This window comes from Electrona antarctica (assembly GCF_951216825.1).
Source record: "Electrona antarctica genome assembly, chromosome: 2".
Taxonomy (NCBI): domain Eukaryota; kingdom Metazoa; phylum Chordata; class Actinopteri; order Myctophiformes; family Myctophidae; genus Electrona; species Electrona antarctica.
In genome coordinates this window covers 37952483-37970200 of record NC_136807.1, presented here as the reverse complement: position 1 = coordinate 37970200, position 17718 = coordinate 37952483, and the positions used below count along the sequence as shown (strand labels likewise).

Sequence of the window (17718 nt, the reverse complement as noted above, 5' to 3'; positions counted from 1 at the left end):
GTTTCATTAAAACTGTCCAGTCACAAAACGCAGTACCGCCGACAGTAGGCAATATAACAACAAACTTCTCTTCCCTTCTCTCCTCTCTCTCTACTCTCGCTCCCGCCTCCCCTGCTGTTAGGCATGGGAACCCCCCAGTCTCACAACAATATGCCTTCAAGTTCATTCTGATTCTTTGAATCCTTCATGCTTTTGTATTTGTTAATATGCAACATAAACATCACAGAGACTTTAGTTGACTTGTCACTGTACAATACAATACTGTACAATACTGCACACATGCCTAAAATTGCTGATATTTGCGACGCCCTCGTTGAAAACAATGTAGGCCTATTTCAAACTCAAGATTGTCAATCTCCAGTCTGCATGAACAGCGGCCTAAACCGCCTTTCTTGATATATAATCCATTATCCAGTCATAACAACTTTCGCATAGGAGGGCAGTCCACTGATATTTTGTGTAATCCTTCATGCTTCATCTTCACCTAACATATTTGCCATCCCATCCATTTATCTTATAGTCTTCTACTTTGAGAAGCCATGCATGTAGTGAATGGTTGACAGTCTGACAGACAGCCACTGCTGAACAATACCTTTCCCATGGACCAGAGCCATGATATACAGCTCTTACATGGAATAATTAAGTAGTTTTCAAACTGGGGTCCTTGAGGGTGTTCCAGTGTTGGTTCCAGAGGATCCCCAGCAAAAGGAACAGTTAACCTGCAGCCCTTATTATCACCAGACGTTATACACAATTACCCCTCCACACGACCCTGTTTTATACTTAAGCTATTTGACAAAAAATAAAATCCATATATTTTCAAATGTGGCCAAAAACATCATTTTGGGGGAATGAAAATGTTTGAGAACCTCAGATACTTGTCATTTTATGCCAACTAATTAAGTTCAGGTTCTTTATTGTCATGCACACAAAAACAATACTCTACAACAGGGTCAATTTGGTTCCATTAACTGTGAACGTACAGGATGGCTCCCAAATGTACCTTCCACATTATTTACTTCAAAACATCAACAAGTACTTGTAAAACGGACACACACATGCTGATGCAGTCATTAATTTGTTGATCCAGGTATTATAACTTCTTTAGAAGTAGTATGTATTAGAGTAAAGACGGTGTAGACAGCAACAAAGAGTCATTATCTTAGTCAAGAATGATAACTGAGTGTAAGGCATAGATATTCCTTATCTACTCTTGGTGTACATACAGTACTTTAGAATAGAGTAGCCTATACAATATGATAGGTTGGTATGGTAGGAGGTACTAGGCACTTATTGTATCCTTTGACCTTTTGAAATAAAGGATATGTTGTTTTGGTGTTTTTGGTGTTTTGCTGTAAATGGTATGTTTTTCAACACAAAATGTAATTAAACATTCAACAGCTGTGTTTCATAATAAGATCTTGCTTATCTTGGATAATATCTCAAGTCCTAGACTCCATAGCAAAAGTAAATAATTAGCCAAATTAGTTCAAGAACTACACTTCATTCAAGCCCTGGAAATGCCAACAGATAAACAGTCAGTCAATTTACTTAAAGGATTTGGTACACATAGGCCTATTGTAAACAAACATAGGTGACTTTATTATTCCCACTTGATATTCACACCAATGAATGCCATAAATCAGACATGTCTTGGGGATTGATCTAACACAGTAGATCTAATAGTATTAGGCCACATGTGTACAAAAAAAAGGCTTAGAAAAATGGAAAATGGAAAATTCACACTTGCAATTTGACAAACAAAATTGTGCATACAGTATGTGTTTTTTCTTTGTTGATTAATTCACATTTTTTGAAAGAATTTCAGGAATGTTTATGTCTACCCCCTCCACTCCTACAGTAGCCAGCTTTATTGTCCCAGTCAGTTCTGTCCTTCTGCTGGTTAGTTCGCCTTAGACTTCTGTGTCTTCATGCTGTCCGTGTGTGTCTGGGTGGCAGAGAGCGCTCTCCATGCATCTACAATCAGCAGTAGAGGTATGACGATCCACAACGAGTTCATGAATACAAAGTAGAACCAGAAGTAGATGGGATGTCCAAATTCGCTGTGAGAGTAGCCATCTTTGTGCTCCGTGTAGAAATAAAGCACATCTCCGTACAGCTGACCTAGAATCACATGTTTAAATTGAATGCTTTGTTAAGTGGTTTTCAAATGTTTGTGCCCAAGCCACGTGGATAATAGTTGATGTATAAGCTCACAATATGCTGGAATGTGACACGTGGTGAGTTTGTACATCTGCTATTTTTGCGGCTTCTTTTCTTCAAAGCTATTTTTTCACCCAGGCACACCTGGCAGTACTTGTCTCAAGGTACACTGTTTGGACTGGCTCGCACGCTGAAAATAGCTATAAATGAGGCTTGATGTTGAATTGTACATAATTTGCATTAATTTGTACTTGGAGTCCTTACTGTGAGCTGGGCCAACGTTGCTGAAGTCTTTGAGTAAAGATCAATGTAGTTTCTAAGTAAATTGACAATTGATCTCAAGTCTTAAGATGTACAAAAGATGTACAGTGTACCACTCATCTTGATCTGTACTGCTAAACTGTTGAGACTAAAGGTTCTGTAGGCCTACTTATTGTGCACATTGTACTATTGTACTAGGATGATGCATCCTCTTACCTAATGAAATGATGAGTTGCAGTACAAATCTGTAAGACTTGTTGGTCAAGAAGGCAAACACAACCCAAAAACTAAATGGTCCCCATAGCAATGCAGTCACTGTCTCCATACAGACAGTGAAGTTATCCGCTCTAAATAGAAGAGAGAGAGGGAGAGGGGTGTCAATAACAATATTATCAGTCATCATCTGTGAGTAATGCTCTATTTCGGTTCAAATATAAACTTACATAACATATCGGCTGTCTCCCTTGGAGTACTCTTTCCCTTAGGGTAAAAAAAGGAAAGTAAAACGACCTCAGTCAAAAGACAGTAAGACACCATCACACCGAGCAACAAAATTGATTGCTTAGACACTTTTCAAACATTGTATCTTGTCTGTACTCACATAGCTGTGAGAGGAAGCTCTGGTCTCCTGGAATGATGTGATAATATAGTGCAAACCAGCCCTCGATGACGCTATGTATGAAACCGCACACGGCAAACCAGCAAAGGGCCAGCCGCCTGCCAAACCCCAATCGTCCGGCAGGCCCTTCTCGACCAGTGATCAGCCAGGTCACCAGCAGAAATGCCCCAGACACAGAGAACAGAAACACCAGGATCTCAGACATGGATCGGTCGTTGGCCACATAGTTAGGAATGGAAACGTCACGAGGCCAGTAGGGGTGGACAGTCTGGACACCCCCTGTTGCTGATGTTGTCTCCATGACCTGGCAGAAGAGGAAGCAAATGTACAGATGCAGTTCACTGCATTCAGTGGTGGAAGAAGTACTGGAAGTTTTACCTCGGGAAAAGTATCAATATACACCAATGTGAAATACTGATACAAGTAAAAGTCTGCTATACAAATTTTACTTGAGTAAAACAACAAAGGTATTGACATAAAAAATATACAGTACTTAAGTACTAAAAGTAAAAGTAGTCATTATGCACAATATCCCATTTCATGTTTCCAAAATGTATAACAATCCTTTGAAAATAGCAGATATACAAGCCTATGTGATGCATTGTGAGCTGGTAGATTTCTAGATTTTTTAAAAAGTGTTTAATGTATCTTTTACAAAGTAACTATAAACTAAAGTTTTCAAATCATTAAAGGAATACAATACAGTACATGTGTAAAACAATGCAAATCATCCAGTATCACTGAATTAACAGTTTGTTATTATTATTATTACACTGCATGCGTTGTACTTTGGATGGAATGCAGTTATACTTGGTCTGAATAATATCACTAGATTTAGATCATAAAGTGATGCACTCCATGAGATCAGTTGCAGGTGTAGTGTACACATTATAACACATGTACTTCTTAGTTCTTACCAGTGACGTAGCCCAGTTTCCACTTTCCAGCCGTCCAATAAAACGAAACGGGTAAACAGAGGAATATTACATTAATTTAAAAGAAATATTATGACAGACCTCAATGTTCAGTGCTTTGGTCACAGAGTTAATATGGGTAGCTTACTTCCTCTACGCATGGACCGCCCAACCTCCTTACAGACCAATCAAACAGGAATATACACAGAGAGGCGGTGACACGTGCGATATGTCGGCTTGTTGATTGGGTTTTTATGTCGGAACATGGATGTTGTCACACAGAAGGTCTCCAATGAAATCTCGTCGGCAGTCGGCACTATGGTCGGCACCATACATACCCAGGTGATTGGTGAAGCTTTTTAAGAAGTCCGTTTGAATAGTTTTAAATAAACTAAATTAAAATGTCAATCTTAGGAGCGCCTATAATACCGCGACGTGTGTTACTTTAATATAAAACACAGCAGTCGCAGTGCTTTCTCTTATCTTTATTGCATTTGGATTATAACCTAATTCTAGCTCTGCTCCTAACTAATACTGTCGCATTTAGGGGCAGCAAGAGCAGTAAGGCTATGGATCAGAGCTAACCTAATTCCACCACTGGTTGTGAGTGAGACCTTTTAAACTCATTGCAAAAATGTTTTAGATCGAATGTAAGGAATGTTCATGTGAAAAAACGTTACTCCCAAGCCGTGTCAGGGATCTTATTCCCTGCCGTGACCCGGATTCGAACCGGGGTTGCTGCGGCCACAACGCAGAGTACTAACCACTATACGATCACGGCGCGCTACTAGGAGCTGGTTGTACGCCTCCGTCGAAATGCTTTATAACGGTAAACCAGTTGCTGTCATCATAACAGATGTGATCATGACATCATGCTGACTTGCCGTGGTGATCGGATTATGTTAAATGCGCTTTGTCCATTTGCGGATATCTTCTGCACCATAATAACGTCCACCAGTACAACAAAAGTTAAGCGTGGTAAAGGAACCCAGAAAGAAAAGAGTAGATACTATCATATACGGTCGTCAATTTAACTTTTGTGTCATTGAGATAAGAAGGAATTCAATGAATTCATGTTTTGGTGTTTATAATAAAGATACATATAATGTATTAATGTATCGTTGTTAATAAAGCTTATTGGTGTTAATAAAGCTATATGATCTGTTCTATACTTTCCATGAAGTACTAAGTACATTTAACAGCGAGTTGTACATACCTTCTTATACTGTCTATCCTGTAGTGCTGCCATCAGTCCCATATGGTCTAGCGGTTAGGATTCCTGGTTTTCACCCAGGCGGCCCGGGTTCGACTCCCGGTATGGGAACTTCACTTTTGCTCTTTCATTTGAATCGTTTGACTTTTCTGTCCTCCGCAGTTGACCAGTTGTTACATATATGATTAGGAAATATGACGTTTTAGTATGATGTCGTTTTCGTTGTATTGTACTGTACAAGTGTTGGGTTGGGTGTCAACTTTCAAGTGTTGTCATGTGACGTCCATCGTGTCACATGATCCTAGGGACGTAGGCGGAAGTAAACACATCTCCATTGCCTATCTGAAATACAAACACAGCGAATAGAATACATTCAAATGTCTTTGTACAGTCACGCATTAAATCCAATATTGTAGCAAAAAAATTAAGTCGAGATGGGTCTATCGCCGGAAGAATCTCTCCTGATGGACGAAAGATTGCTTCGTTTCATGGATCAGCTGGAATTACTGGAAGAAAAACGAGCTGCGCTCAACTCTCTCATTGAACAGGTCTTGGGCACTGTTAACAATTTTTGTGTGTTCTGTAGTATGTTGTCTTGCGTTCGATTAGGAACAGTTCCGAACAGTGCTATATAATGATGTTTTGATTGATTGATTGATTGATATGGTGACAGGATAGGTGAGCAGTCTGCACCTCGGGAGAGTGGGCACTGGGCGCCTCGGTGTTAGGGTTAGGGTTTATTAAGCAATTTATTTCCCAGAATGTTAAACTAAAATATTTGGAAATGTTAAAGTAGGCTATATACAATTTATACATAACTTGAACATGCCTAAACATTCGCCAATTAAGGTCTAATTTTACAATAGCTACAAGTACAAAACCTGTGTATCCATTTTGGGGCATAAACAATTAAATATAATATAACTATAAAACTAAGTCTTATAATAATGTTCTACCATGCATGTTCACATGTGTTACTTTACCTTACTTAAGACTGACCATTTATATACCGGTATATGAAATAGCCAATTTTACATTGAGGTGCCCACTGCCCAGATATCCCTAGTGCCCACCTACCCTACCTAAAGTGTGACGGGTCAACTGAACTCAATGCCACTATTTAACACTGCACACAGGGATGGTTTTCCATGTCCAAGGCCCGATATTCCATGGGCAACAAACAGGTGTCTGCACTTCAGTATGCAAGTGATATAGAGCCACTGGTCCATGTGCATACAAGGTGAGGACTGGAGATGCATAGCATACATTTTCATGGATTTTTTTAGCTGCTTGCCAGTTAGTTGAAGGCTTTCTGAAATCGTTTCCTGTGCTGCAGGACACTTGCTAAGGGTGGAGCAGACTTCTGCACAGAAAGAATTACACCAAAGCATGCCAGTGAGTGTGGAAAAGATGTGTCATCTGTGGAGAATATTGGCCCCACCGAAGAAGGTGAGTTTTGTTGAAGGAAATCTAATTATTTGAGTTTGAGTTGCATTTTAGCCTCGACAATGCAAAGGCTAAAATTATGCAATTTAGATGGCATGTTATGTTGACATAGCATTCTATAGTGTATACTAGTTTTATTTTACAGATATTCTCCTGTGAGACGGATGTTAGGTTCTTAGCTTACTTATGATCCTTGATGACTATGTATTTGATGTATTACCATGTGTTCTTCTAGCCGCAATTTGCAACTCTAGATTTTTTTATAATGGGATGAATCTAGAGTTGCAATACCCTCCATTGACTCCCCACTCATCCAAATTGCTTTTATGATCTGTTTGTATTAAACAACGTTAAAACTCACCAACATTGCAGCTGTAGGGAAAGCTTGAATTGTCCTCTTTCAACCTGCAAAGCATTTGTTTCATAAAAATCCACCGTAGACATGTTATGAGCTACTTTCTGTCAAGAAATTCTGTGTAGGTGATTCTCAGGTGTTGGAGTTTGGAAGCACTCGTTTTTATTAACGGGTCGCGCTACTGCCTCCTGTATTATGTGCAAATTTGAAACCGGTTGTACGCTGGGCCGTTCAGTGACTTTGATGAGCGCTTCCAACACGTAAAAAAAGAATCACCTGCACAGAATTTCTTGACAGAAAGTAGCTCATAACATGTCTACGGTGGATCTTTATGAAACAAGCACTTTTGCAGATTGAAAGAGGATAATTCAAGAGTCAAATTGCGGCTAGTTGTGTTCTTGCTTACTGTAAGTATTGCCTAAATTGTAATTAAAGGAATGCATTTAAAAAAAAAAAAAATTACATCATTTGATTTCCTAGGTGTGAGGAGAAGAATCGTATCTAAAAAAGAAGCTAAAGAAAAAGATGATCAGAAAGCATCTACTGAGGAGCCCTCAATGGCAGTTGTCAAAGGCGAACTCACTCCTCAGCAAGATCCACTAAAATGGTTCGGGATTCTAGTTCCACAATCTCTTAAACAAGCACAGTCATCATTTAAACAAGGTGAGGTGTAATACTTCTTTATTTCTTTCATCATTTTCCACGCTGTGCATGGTTCCTATGTGTCAAGTGGAGTTGAAGAGGGTGTGTGTGTTTATTTTACTCTATAGAACTTAAATAAGCCTTAAATGTTGCATGCATAACTAAAGACCTGTGTCCAAGATATGCTTCTGTTCCTAATTTTATGGGTGACTAATGCAATGTGGCATTGATGCATTGACTGTAAAGCATGATCATGAATGATCAAGTAGTAGTATACGGTTCTAACACCAGTAAGATGCCCTGAGGACGAGAAGGCTGAAGCGGTCGCTTGCACGCATCCGCCTGGGTGACGGCGGACGGGAGACTGCTGGGCGAGCGCTGGCGCTTTGGCATGGGGGGTCAGATCAATATATGGAATGAATTCTGTACTGGCCATATATGGAGTGTGTCTTGAGTGTGCAGGTTTTGATGAGGTCAGATCAACAAGAGTTGCTGGCCGGCTCCATATATGCAGATCTAGGTGATGATCCAGTCTTCTCCATGTATGGTTATAAAGGGTTAGATGTGGTCAGTGTCGTGATCTTCATATATGGAGATGGCCATATATGGTGGCGTGACGTGTCACAACAAGGCGTGACCATATATGGAGGGGTTAAGGGTCTCTATGATGTCACGAGGTCAGATCCATATATGAAGATCTAAGGGTCTCCATGAGGTCACGAGATGTCACGAGGCATGATGGATTGGCAACCATACTGTATATGGAGGTGTGATGGATGAATGCAACCGTATATGGAGGTGTGACGGACGGACGGATGTGAGATGCAGAGGCTAAATTATATTCTCCATGCTTAACATCTCTCTTTTTTTTGTGGTTTTACAGTGATAGAGCTGTCTGCTGAGATAGCTAATCTGCAAAGTGCAGTCTTAAACACCAGAAAGGAGCTGAAACTCGGTGCCGACACTGCCGTGGACAAAACCGTCACAACTCTGGCAGACAAGGTTGAAAACTAAATGATTCTTTTTTACAGTCTTGTGTGTTGAACACACAGCTGACTGAGCCAAGAGGAAACTTATTTTCACAGGACTTCTCCTGGACTGTATTATGCTCAGGACTCATCCCAAAGCTGATAGAAGATCACTATGACCCTTGGAGCAAAAACCCAGACTGGTTGTGTTTTTTGCCGCAAGTGACGCAAGATGCTGCATGCATCTATCCTCTTTTGTTTCATAAAAAATCCACCGTAGACATGTTATGAGCTACTTTCTGCCAATATATTCACAACATTTCTACGGTGGATTTGTATGGAGAGGAAACAAATAATAAAAACTTGACAGACACAAAGAATCCACTTAAACCTTTCTGTTTGGATGAATGTCCGGCTGTCAAGGGTTGTATTAAAATGCTAGATAGCAAAAATAGCATCTAAGAGTTGCTTGTGGTGAGTGTGTTTTAGCCTGTGCTGTTAGTCTGTCTTCATGTGTTTTGTGATATTTGTGAGTGACTGGTGCCGGTTGATTCTTTATTAGTTAAGTAATTGTTAAGCATATTGATACCATATAGACTGTGTGTATATAAAAAATAAAATAAAATTTGATTTCTTTGTTGCAATGTGGCTCCTTCATCTTGACTGTTCAAGAAATGCATGTGTGCTGTAAATGGCATTAATATTGTGGTATGGAATACCCAAAGCAGCAATATAACTTGAAGAGAGTGGGCACCTGACAAATTGCAATGTATTTCTTCCCAAAAAAGTGGGTACCTAAAACATTGTGAGTAGCTCAATGTTAAATTTACTTTTTTTTTCCCAAACTATTTTTGGAAAATGGTCTTAAGTAATGTAAAGAGTACATGATTTGAACATGCAAGGTGCATCCTTATCAGACTTGAATTAACCCTTCAACTTATAGGGGACATGTGATACCTGCGGCTCAAGTTATTTTAAAATAAGTATGGCCTACCCCAGTGGTTCTCAACCTTTTTTCACCAAGTACCACCTCAGAAAATATTTGGCTCTCCGGGTACCACCATTATGACGTTAAAATACGTCAAACAAATACAGTAGCATACAACTAACCTATCCCATCCTATTCACACAGGAGGGAGATTAGAACGGCACTGATTTGTGCTGGGACCTCAACACCGGCCTGGATGTCAACTCATTTCACTGGAGCAATAGTGCTGTACGTCCACCACTGCAGTGTTTATATGCAGCTGCTGCTGGTCAAAATATTTTCCTTACACTTTTATAGTTAAGCCCCCCCCCCCCTTCCCACACACACACACACACTATGATGATGATGATGTTTGAGAAACAACTGTCTGAATCAACAGTTTGTTCTTCTCCAAGGTCCTGAAAGCAATATTGGCAAGTGCATTGTTATGCAGATAGTACATGATTTCGGCCATTTGAAAATAGCAGTGAGCTTGTAGATACCGGTGTGCAATTTTCAAAAGATGAAAAAGATTGAAAATGTGAAATAGTACTTTCTGCATTAATAGCCTACTTTTGTACAAGTTTTTACCCAAGTAGGCCTTCATTTTGAACTTGGACTTTTACTTGTAAGTATTTCTATATTGCAGTATTGATACTTTTAAGTAAAACATTTGAGTAGGCTACTTTTTCCACCACTGACTGCATAAATCATAGCCTATATATAAATCAAATGGCTTATTCATTCATTGTGCCGGAGGAGCGGCACCACCCTCAATCACCTCGGCTCGAGCACCAACGACTAGGCAGGCTTTACCACGTCACGGGCGGAGGGGGGGCATCTCTGATCCAGAGCCATCAATCCAGCCGAGCCGAACGTTCCCGGGAATTGTCGAAAGTGTAGGAAATGAAACTCCGGGTTTATTGTGTGTGGATGTGTGTGTGTGTACTTCCTGGTCCAATTATAACGGGATATTCTATATGCCTGGCTGGTACAGTGTAATAACAGGAGCACACTCTGCAGCCGTGCGTCCAGTCCGGAGGCATGACGGATGATGAGAGCGCTGGAACAACGGATGCGGCAGCACGCTATTATATTTATGTTTCCAAACATCCGCAGCAGCAGCAGCTATAGTGGTGTCACGTTGTGGCCGATTCCAGACGTCGTCCTCCACCGCTCCACGCGACACAAACTCTCCCTTTTGTTGTGTGCGAGGCGGCGGCGAGCGAGACCCGACGACCAACGCTGGTCATCATAATAATATGCGATCGTTATGATTACGTTGAAGAAAACAACGTCAGCCCGTGCTCATGATTAAGACTAGAGAGGCGAGGTGAGATTCATATCTCAGGCTGCTGATGATCGCCCCGGCGGCTCCTCGGCTATAAGTTAATTTCACTTCTGAGCAGGAAAGATTTAGAAAGCTCCGTCCAATGGCGTCTATTTCGAAGGTGTCTATTCTGGATTACTTTAATATTGTCTTTGAGGGAGAAAATGGCAAGATCGAGTCCAACTGTAAAGCGTGCGGCACCAGGATCCAGGCGAAGCGAAGTGTTACATCTAACTTCGTCACGCATCTCAAGGTAGGCTATGTAGTACAAAGGACAATACCCTGTCAGATCCGTTTTAAATTAGCCTAGTCTCTTTCCTGGATAGATTGCATATCATCATCAAATGGACTTATCATGGCCTAGGCCCTGTTCAGTGTCTGCATGTCATCTCTGCATTAGTAGTAAATAGACCATAAATTAACATCGTTCAATAACATTTGCATTTTGGGCACACAGCCTATCAGTATCACAGTGACACTTCCACAACTATTCTAGTTTTGTCATGATGACAGTGTTTATTGCTCCCATGTATTTTGTTTGTTGGTTAAGGTGAATAGAGATGTATGTGGATTGTAGAAACTAACAGAGGTTGTACGTAAACAATAGATGTTATAGACAAATGCCAGGTCACTATTGATATGGCATTCTATAGAGTTCTAATAGTGTTTATAGTTTCGGTGTACAGCTACATTCTATTGTTGGACGGATGATAGGTTCTTGCTTTACTTATGTATGATCCTAGATGACTATTTCTATGCATCACGTAATGCCTTGTGTTGTTCTTTTCTTACTTACTGTAAATCACTCTGGATTAAAAGCATCTGCTAAATTGTAAAATTGTAGATAACATTTTCCCACATGCCCCAATCCATTCTCAGCGCAAGCACCAGGCCATGTACGACGAGTTTGTGAAGAGGAAGGACATGAAGAGGGAGGCTTACTCCTCTGGGTCACTGCACAACTTCACCAGTGCCAATGGAGGAGGCATTCGCTACGCCCATGCCCATCCCATCAGTATCACCACTACTACTGGAGGAGGAATGGGCACTGGAGAGACAGGTGGAGGCGGAGGCGGAGGGGTGACCAAGTTCGACAGACATGATCCACGGCAGGTGTGTGTGTGCGTGTGTGCGTGTGTGCGTGTGTGTGTGTGTGTGTGTGTGTGTGTGTGTGTGTGTGTGTGTGTGTGTGTGTGTGTGTGTGTGTGTGTGTGTGTGTGTGTGTGTGTGTGTGTGTGTGTGTGTGTGTGTGTGTGTGTGTGTGTGTGTGTGTGTGTGCAGTCCACCATCAGCGATTTTAAGGCAATCTAATGGCTTTGTGGATTGTCCGGTCCATAGTGACAACTATTTTAGCAGGCATAATATAGTCAATATTATTTTAACCGGCTGTTGTCGCCATTAGGTTCTGATCTCCGAGGCGATAGCTAAGATGATTGTCCGTGACCTACAGCCTGCGTCCGTGGTGGAGAACCAGGGTTTCAGAGAGCTGCTGCAACTCCTGGAGCCGCGCTACACCCCCGAGAGCCGACGCTACCTCCAGACGCAGCTTCTCCCGGCCTATGCCTACCAGGCCCAGCTGGCCACTCGCCAGGCCCTGGCCACGGCACACGCCCTCAGCCTCAGCCTGGACGTCTGGAGGCCTCCCCCTGGAAGTCACACAGGGTAAGTAAGAAGAGTGTTCCAATAACGATACCAGTAACGGAAAAGCTGCAGTGATACTGCCTTGCCTAAAATGTTGGTATCGGCGAGTATGTCGGTCTATGCCGATCCGATGCCACGTCATTTATCACATATTTCATAATAGTTACCGTATATATTTCGGTTGATGTTGCACTACTGTTTTATACTCTTACTGTACTATTTACATTATTATTTTACTAAGTTATGGGTATCAGTATCAGGAAGTAAAAAATGGTATCGGTACATCTCTAGTAAGTAGCAACAAGGGCCAAGGGTCATCAGCACACGGACATACAGACGCGTTGTTCAAACGTCTCACTGATCTGTACCTCTGTTTCTCTCTCCTTAGGTATCTAGGAGTCACCTGCCATTTTCTTACATCCGATTGGCTGATGCGTTCAGCCCTACTGGCATGCCTTCCCCTGGCGGTCGGGGTTTCGGGGAATCGTGCCCTCACAGACTTTGACGAGGTGTGTCTTGCTCACGGCGTAACAGGGAGAGCGTTTCGCATCGTAGCCGACGCGTTCCCGCCGGGCGCGACAGCCCGCCGCCCATGTTGTCTTCCTGGATTCCATATTGACAACAATGGACGGGCGGAGGAGGAGGAGGAGGAGGAGGAGGAAGAAGAGGAAGAAGAGGGGGACATCGCGGACAACTTGGAGACCAGGAATCACACCGGTCGAAGTGAGAGAGGTGAAGACGGAGGGTGGGAGGACTCGTGGGAGCAGGGCCTGGGTGCATGTCGCGTGGACTGCTTCTCTCGCTCCCTGGACCACTGTGTCAGAGAGGGGCTATACTCCTGCCCTCAGCTCTCCTCCCCTCTGTCCAAAGCCGCTTGCTTCTACAACTACATCACTGCGGCCGTCCCGTCTGAGAAACTGAGCCAGGTGTTCGATGGTCCAGACGGCGTGATCAGGGGACCAGGAAGCTGCCCTCCCATTATGAGAGACTGGGCCGCTCAACTTAAAGTATGTACTGTAACATTACCAGTAATACACCTTAAAGGCGATAAAGGCGACCGCTAGGGCTGAGACTGTCTACCGGAATAATGTCAAGAATGGGTGAAATTAATTCAGTAATTAATATTAAACTCTACAACATTTCTCTTAGCAAAATACAAGCACACCGATGAAGCCGGTCGATGTGACATATGGCTCAAGTGCGTGCCGTCCAAACTGGGAGGAGTAGCGTTTCCAAAAAAAGGTTACTCTAGAATAATAAAGTGTTCCAAGTACTATAGTCTAGTTGCCCTGTTAGGGCAACTAGACTCCTTAGGCCCTGTTAGGGCAACCACACTAATAAACTGTCTCAGCGATATTGTCAGTTTGCGAATAGAAGTCTAACTGTGTAACTGAATTGCATACAGTACAGGTACACATCTCTACAGTGTTGTCAGAGAAGCTACACTGAAAGCATAGTTTTACAAACTACCAATTACTTGACACTGAGGTCGTTGAACTACAGTAACGTTATCCTGAAATGAAATATTGTTTGCTTAATGAAAAAGTGACTGGAAACAGTAAATGCAGTTTGAACACAAACTTTATTTTCTTCGTTCAAGATCTTTTATTAGGTTGGCACCTATTGTGGAAGAATTCAACTAATTCTTCCTGTTCGATCCTTAAAACTGTGTTTAGGCGTTAGTATCTGTTACAGTTCTCTGATATTGTGTGGAGTAAGCTGTATTTGTATGCTGTTTACAAAGTTGCCAAGCTATAACCGTGAGACCTCTATTCTCACGCGTAGGGCGGGCTGTGAAGAAATTAAGATTTATAGTACTTTTTCCACGGTGGTCACTCACATTGGCTCACATGGGCATTGTTACGGCTCAATAAGCTTCACCGTTTGGCATTAGGCTAAACCGGTGAAACAATACAGATATTTTAACAAAGCCCAAAAACTAAAGTTCGCTACCAAATAACAATAATTTATTAGAACACAAATGAAACGCATGATGAATGGAATGCACATAAAAAACAAATAAAACACCAAACACTCGATTGACAGTGGGGTGGAGTAAAAATAAAAAATGTTTTCTGTGACTCTAAAACTTAGCTCCTTCTCTGTGCATAAAACAAAAGTGCACAAACTGCCAGCTATAGAAGCCGGACAGTAAATTAATAAGTTAAACAACAAACTAACCAATCCAACAAAAGTGTGTGCTGCAGTGTGGAATAGATATCCGCATCATCTTCTGGACAGAGGTGGCTCAAAGATCACCAACGTGGCCAGTAGCTGTTGTTATATTCACAACATTCACATTGATAGCGCCAACAGCCATCTGTTTTGTTACTAACACACCCACATAGAGTAATAACATAAACAGCTAGAACAATATTAGAAAAGCATAAATCATGTGTGATAAAGTGTCACTCTAAACTCTATTATAGATTCCATTCCTTTACAGTTATAGCCATAGTAGGAAGTTCCTGTAGTGACCTACACACTGCGCCCATCAAACATGACAAAATGAATGTACTTCTGAGATATAATTAATAATGTCTCACATGCTAATGTAAATCAGGAACTTTGGAATTTGTAGATTTGTAGAGCTACCAGCAAACTGCAGCAAAGGTGGTTGTCATTTTAGATTTTTGTATTCGCTATTCAAAAATAGCAGATATACAAGCTTGTACATCTGTTATCAACTTATTATTGAACATTTTTGAAAAATATTGAACATGTGAGAAACTGAGAACTACTGATTTAGACTCGGCCTCAGATGTTAATGGGTTAAGCAAAGGATGTGTATTCATTGGCACTTGTGTTTTATTTGCCGTGCAGGTGCTGCGGCGGCTGTTAGATTCGGTGGACTTCCTGGAGGAGGTAAGTGGTCGAGGTGAGCTGGCGCTGAGCGCTCCCGAGAGGGCCCTGCTGAGGGAACTAACGGACATTCTAGAGCCCTTCACCGAGGCCTGGGACATGGTGCACGGGGACAAGCAGGCAGAGAGACAGGCTGACAGACTCGTGCCCATCAGCCTGGCGCTGCCCTGTGTCCTGGGCCTACGTAAGCACCTCTCCGAGACCCCGGCCCCTCCCCACTGCCCTGCTCTGCTCGTGAGCTTAGCCCAGGCCGTGGAGCGTCGACTGGCCCCCATCCTGGAGGACCCCCTCTATGTCACTGCCACGACGTTGGATCCTCAGTTCAAGCTTTCGTGGAGCAGCAACCCTGACTGGCATAGGCAGGTCCTGCTAGCAGAGTTAACAAAACACTCCCCGGGCTCGAGCCCTGTAGACCCCAATATGGAGCTCCGTTCCCAGGCGCAAACCCCTCCGTCGTCTGCTCCGTCTCCCGTTTCCCCTCTCTCCCGGCCTTGCAAGCTGTTCTCCTTCATCAAGCAGAGACCCACTGCACAGGCCAAGAGTCTCGATCAGGAGCTAGCTGTTTATCTGCGCGAGGAGCCAACCGACGAGGAACCCTTGCATTACTGGAGGCGTAAGGCCATTGACTTTCCACTGCTCGCCCAGGTGGCCAAGAGGGCATTTACCATACCCGCCAGTGGCACTCTGGTAGAGAGCATTTTCAATTCTGCCGGGCACTGTCTGAGGCCAGAGAGAGGCTGCGTCTTACCAAAGAACCTTGAGACCCTCATCTACCTGAAAGCCAACTACCGATTATTATGGACCTAAGGCTTTGCACTAATTTTTCTGTTCTGTAAAGGGAGTTGTCACAGAGCCAATAACGTCTTACCTACAGCCACTAACAGGATACTAACCTCTGTTATTCTTCAAGAAACCCTTATTACATCAGTTAACACGACTGTAAGACGTGCACAGAGTGAATGTATAGGGTTTCTGTCTGTTAGTAGGGCTGTGCACACACGACTACTGTAGATGAGAAACGCTATGTTTGTTTTCTATGAAGCCCACTCTTGTGGACTTGATGTGGCTAGGATAGATGGGTATAGGTCTGTCTGTAGGGGGTGGGAAATAAAATAATAATTATCTAAAGATCATTTTTCTCAATATGAATACAAAATGTTTTCTAAATATCTGTACTTTCTTTATACAGTTTAATATCAATTCCACAAGTGACACAAACAGCTAGTCACTTGGCTGGAATAGAGTTACTCGTTACATTTGTGAGGGTATGCAGTGAGCAGTAAACAGAAACACCCACCATAGCCACAGGCACAAACACATGATAATTTTGGTTGCTTCAGATTCCTAGTAGGTATGCAAATGTACTCTTTAATCCTCTTAAAAAAGGTTCAAGTGTCATCGTGGAAGTCGCATCTCCAGGGCCATAGCACTTAACACAAGGAGGATGGTATTGTAATCAAAAAAGTTTTCCAGCTTTGTTTGTATGTATTTCGGCCATTTAAAGTCCAACAACAAACAGAACAGCAGGCGATGGATGGTAAGCTAGCTCTCCGCCGTCGTCACTTTAATAGATTCGCATCAACAAAGTAGGACAAAACTATACATGCAGCTTGCAGCTTGAAGCCTTGTAGATCAAATACAGTTTACGTTTATGGCTGTATTCTACAGTACAGCAGATTGTTAGTCTTTTAGGAAGCGCTGAAATGAAGTCAGCGCAATAATGATGGACCGCAAACATACTTTGCTTCATTGGCAATCTTTCCATCATAGTCTATGTCAACTTGAAGACATATTTAAGCCTATATGTCATTTCATGACCGTTAAAGCACATTTTAAGCTTCAGCTAACCCTCTCTAGTTTATTCAGATTACTAATATGTAGAATGAACAACAGCCTTTTAAACTAAAGATAACACGCATATCGACTGACATGAAATATTTGATCCTGATAACTTTGGCCATATCTCCCAGCCCATAACTCCAAGCTGCAGACCAAGGGGACAAGCAGCAGATCGATACTAATACATTTACTGTGTGAGATTACAGCCGTAGCAGGGCTTCCAGACAAACACAAGCCCCCCCATCCAGATTACAGCCGTAGCAGGGCTTCCAGACAAACACAAGCCCCCCCATCCAGATTACAGCCGTAGCAGGGCTTCCAGACAAACACAAGCCCCCCCCATCCAGATTACAGCCGTAGCAGGGCTTCCAGACAAACACAAGCCCCCCCATCCAGATTACAGCCGTAGCAGGGCTTCCAGACAAACACAAGCCCCCCCCATCCAGATTACAGCCGTAGCAGGGCTTCCAGACAAACACAAGCCCCCCCATCCAAAAT

General features: G+C 42.5%; 3 protein-coding genes across 4 annotated transcripts; 2 read left to right on the top strand and 1 right to left on the bottom strand.

Annotated features, from left to right (window-relative positions):
- Nucleotides 1-1574: 1574 nt before the first annotated feature.
- ebp (EBP cholestenol delta-isomerase) lies at nucleotides 1575-4197 on the bottom strand. 2 transcript variants are annotated; one of them, XM_079490611.1, is made up of 6 exons: nucleotides 4106-4197; nucleotides 3961-3982; nucleotides 3026-3347; nucleotides 2868-2904; nucleotides 2641-2771; nucleotides 1575-2124 (listed from the first exon to the last, which is right to left on the bottom strand). In XM_079490611.1, exons 3-6 carry the CDS (start codon nucleotides 3342-3344, stop codon nucleotides 1904-1906), a joined length of 708 nt encoding a protein of 235 aa, XP_079346737.1. In that variant the 5' UTR covers nucleotides 3345-3347; nucleotides 3961-3982; nucleotides 4106-4197; the 3' UTR covers nucleotides 1575-1903. The 2 variants fall into 2 exon arrangements, with proteins under 2 accessions (XP_079346737.1, XP_079346736.1); XM_079490610.1 differs by having other exon boundaries at nucleotides 3961-4145.
- Nucleotides 4198-5452: 1255 nt separating this feature from the next.
- vma22 (vacuolar ATPase assembly factor VMA22) lies at nucleotides 5453-9225 on the top strand. The gene is made up of 5 exons (XM_079524295.1): nucleotides 5453-5718; nucleotides 6307-6410; nucleotides 6507-6619; nucleotides 7452-7634; nucleotides 8497-9225. The coding sequence occupies exons 1-5, from the start codon at nucleotides 5605-5607 to the stop codon at nucleotides 8625-8627; spliced, it is 645 nt and encodes a 214-aa protein (XP_079380421.1). The 5' UTR covers nucleotides 5453-5604; the 3' UTR covers nucleotides 8628-9225.
- A 1325-nt stretch (nucleotides 9226-10550) lies between these two features.
- Nucleotides 10551-17392, top strand: LOC306941429 (zinc finger BED domain-containing protein 4). Its single transcript, XM_079526891.1, has 5 exons — nucleotides 10551-11131; nucleotides 11758-11991; nucleotides 12281-12540; nucleotides 12908-13526; nucleotides 15343-17392. The coding sequence occupies exons 1-5, from the start codon at nucleotides 10982-10984 to the stop codon at nucleotides 16186-16188; spliced, it is 2109 nt and encodes a 702-aa protein (XP_079383017.1). The 5' UTR covers nucleotides 10551-10981; the 3' UTR covers nucleotides 16189-17392.
- Nucleotides 17393-17718: the final 326 nt, after the last annotated feature.

Coding starts and splice junctions, on each gene's coding strand:
- ebp (XM_079490611.1), bottom strand. CDS start 3,344: ATGGAGACAACATCAGCAACAGGGGGTGTCCAGACTGTCCACCCCTAC. Junction 2,905..3,025: donor GAGCTTCCTCTCACAGCTAT/GTGAGTACAGAC, acceptor TTTTACCCTAAG/GGAAAGAGTACTCCAAGGGA. Junction 2,125..2,640: donor GCAACTCATCATTTCATTAG/GTAAGAGGATGC, acceptor ATGTGATTCTAG/GTCAGCTGTACGGAGATGTG.
- vma22 (XM_079524295.1), top strand. CDS start 5,605: ATGGGTCTATCGCCGGAAGAATCTCTCCTGATGGACGAAAGATTGCTT. Junction 6,620..7,451: donor TATTGGCCCCACCGAAGAAG/GTGAGTTTTGTT, acceptor TTGATTTCCTAG/GTGTGAGGAGAAGAATCGTA. Junction 7,635..8,496: donor ACAGTCATCATTTAAACAAG/GTGAGGTGTAAT, acceptor GTGGTTTTACAG/TGATAGAGCTGTCTGCTGAG.
- LOC306941429 (XM_079526891.1), top strand. CDS start 10,982: ATGGCGTCTATTTCGAAGGTGTCTATTCTGGATTACTTTAATATTGTC. Junction 11,132..11,757: donor ACTTCGTCACGCATCTCAAG/GTAGGCTATGTA, acceptor ATCCATTCTCAG/CGCAAGCACCAGGCCATGTA. Junction 12,541..12,907: donor CCCCCTGGAAGTCACACAGG/GTAAGTAAGAAG, acceptor CTCTCTCCTTAG/GTATCTAGGAGTCACCTGCC.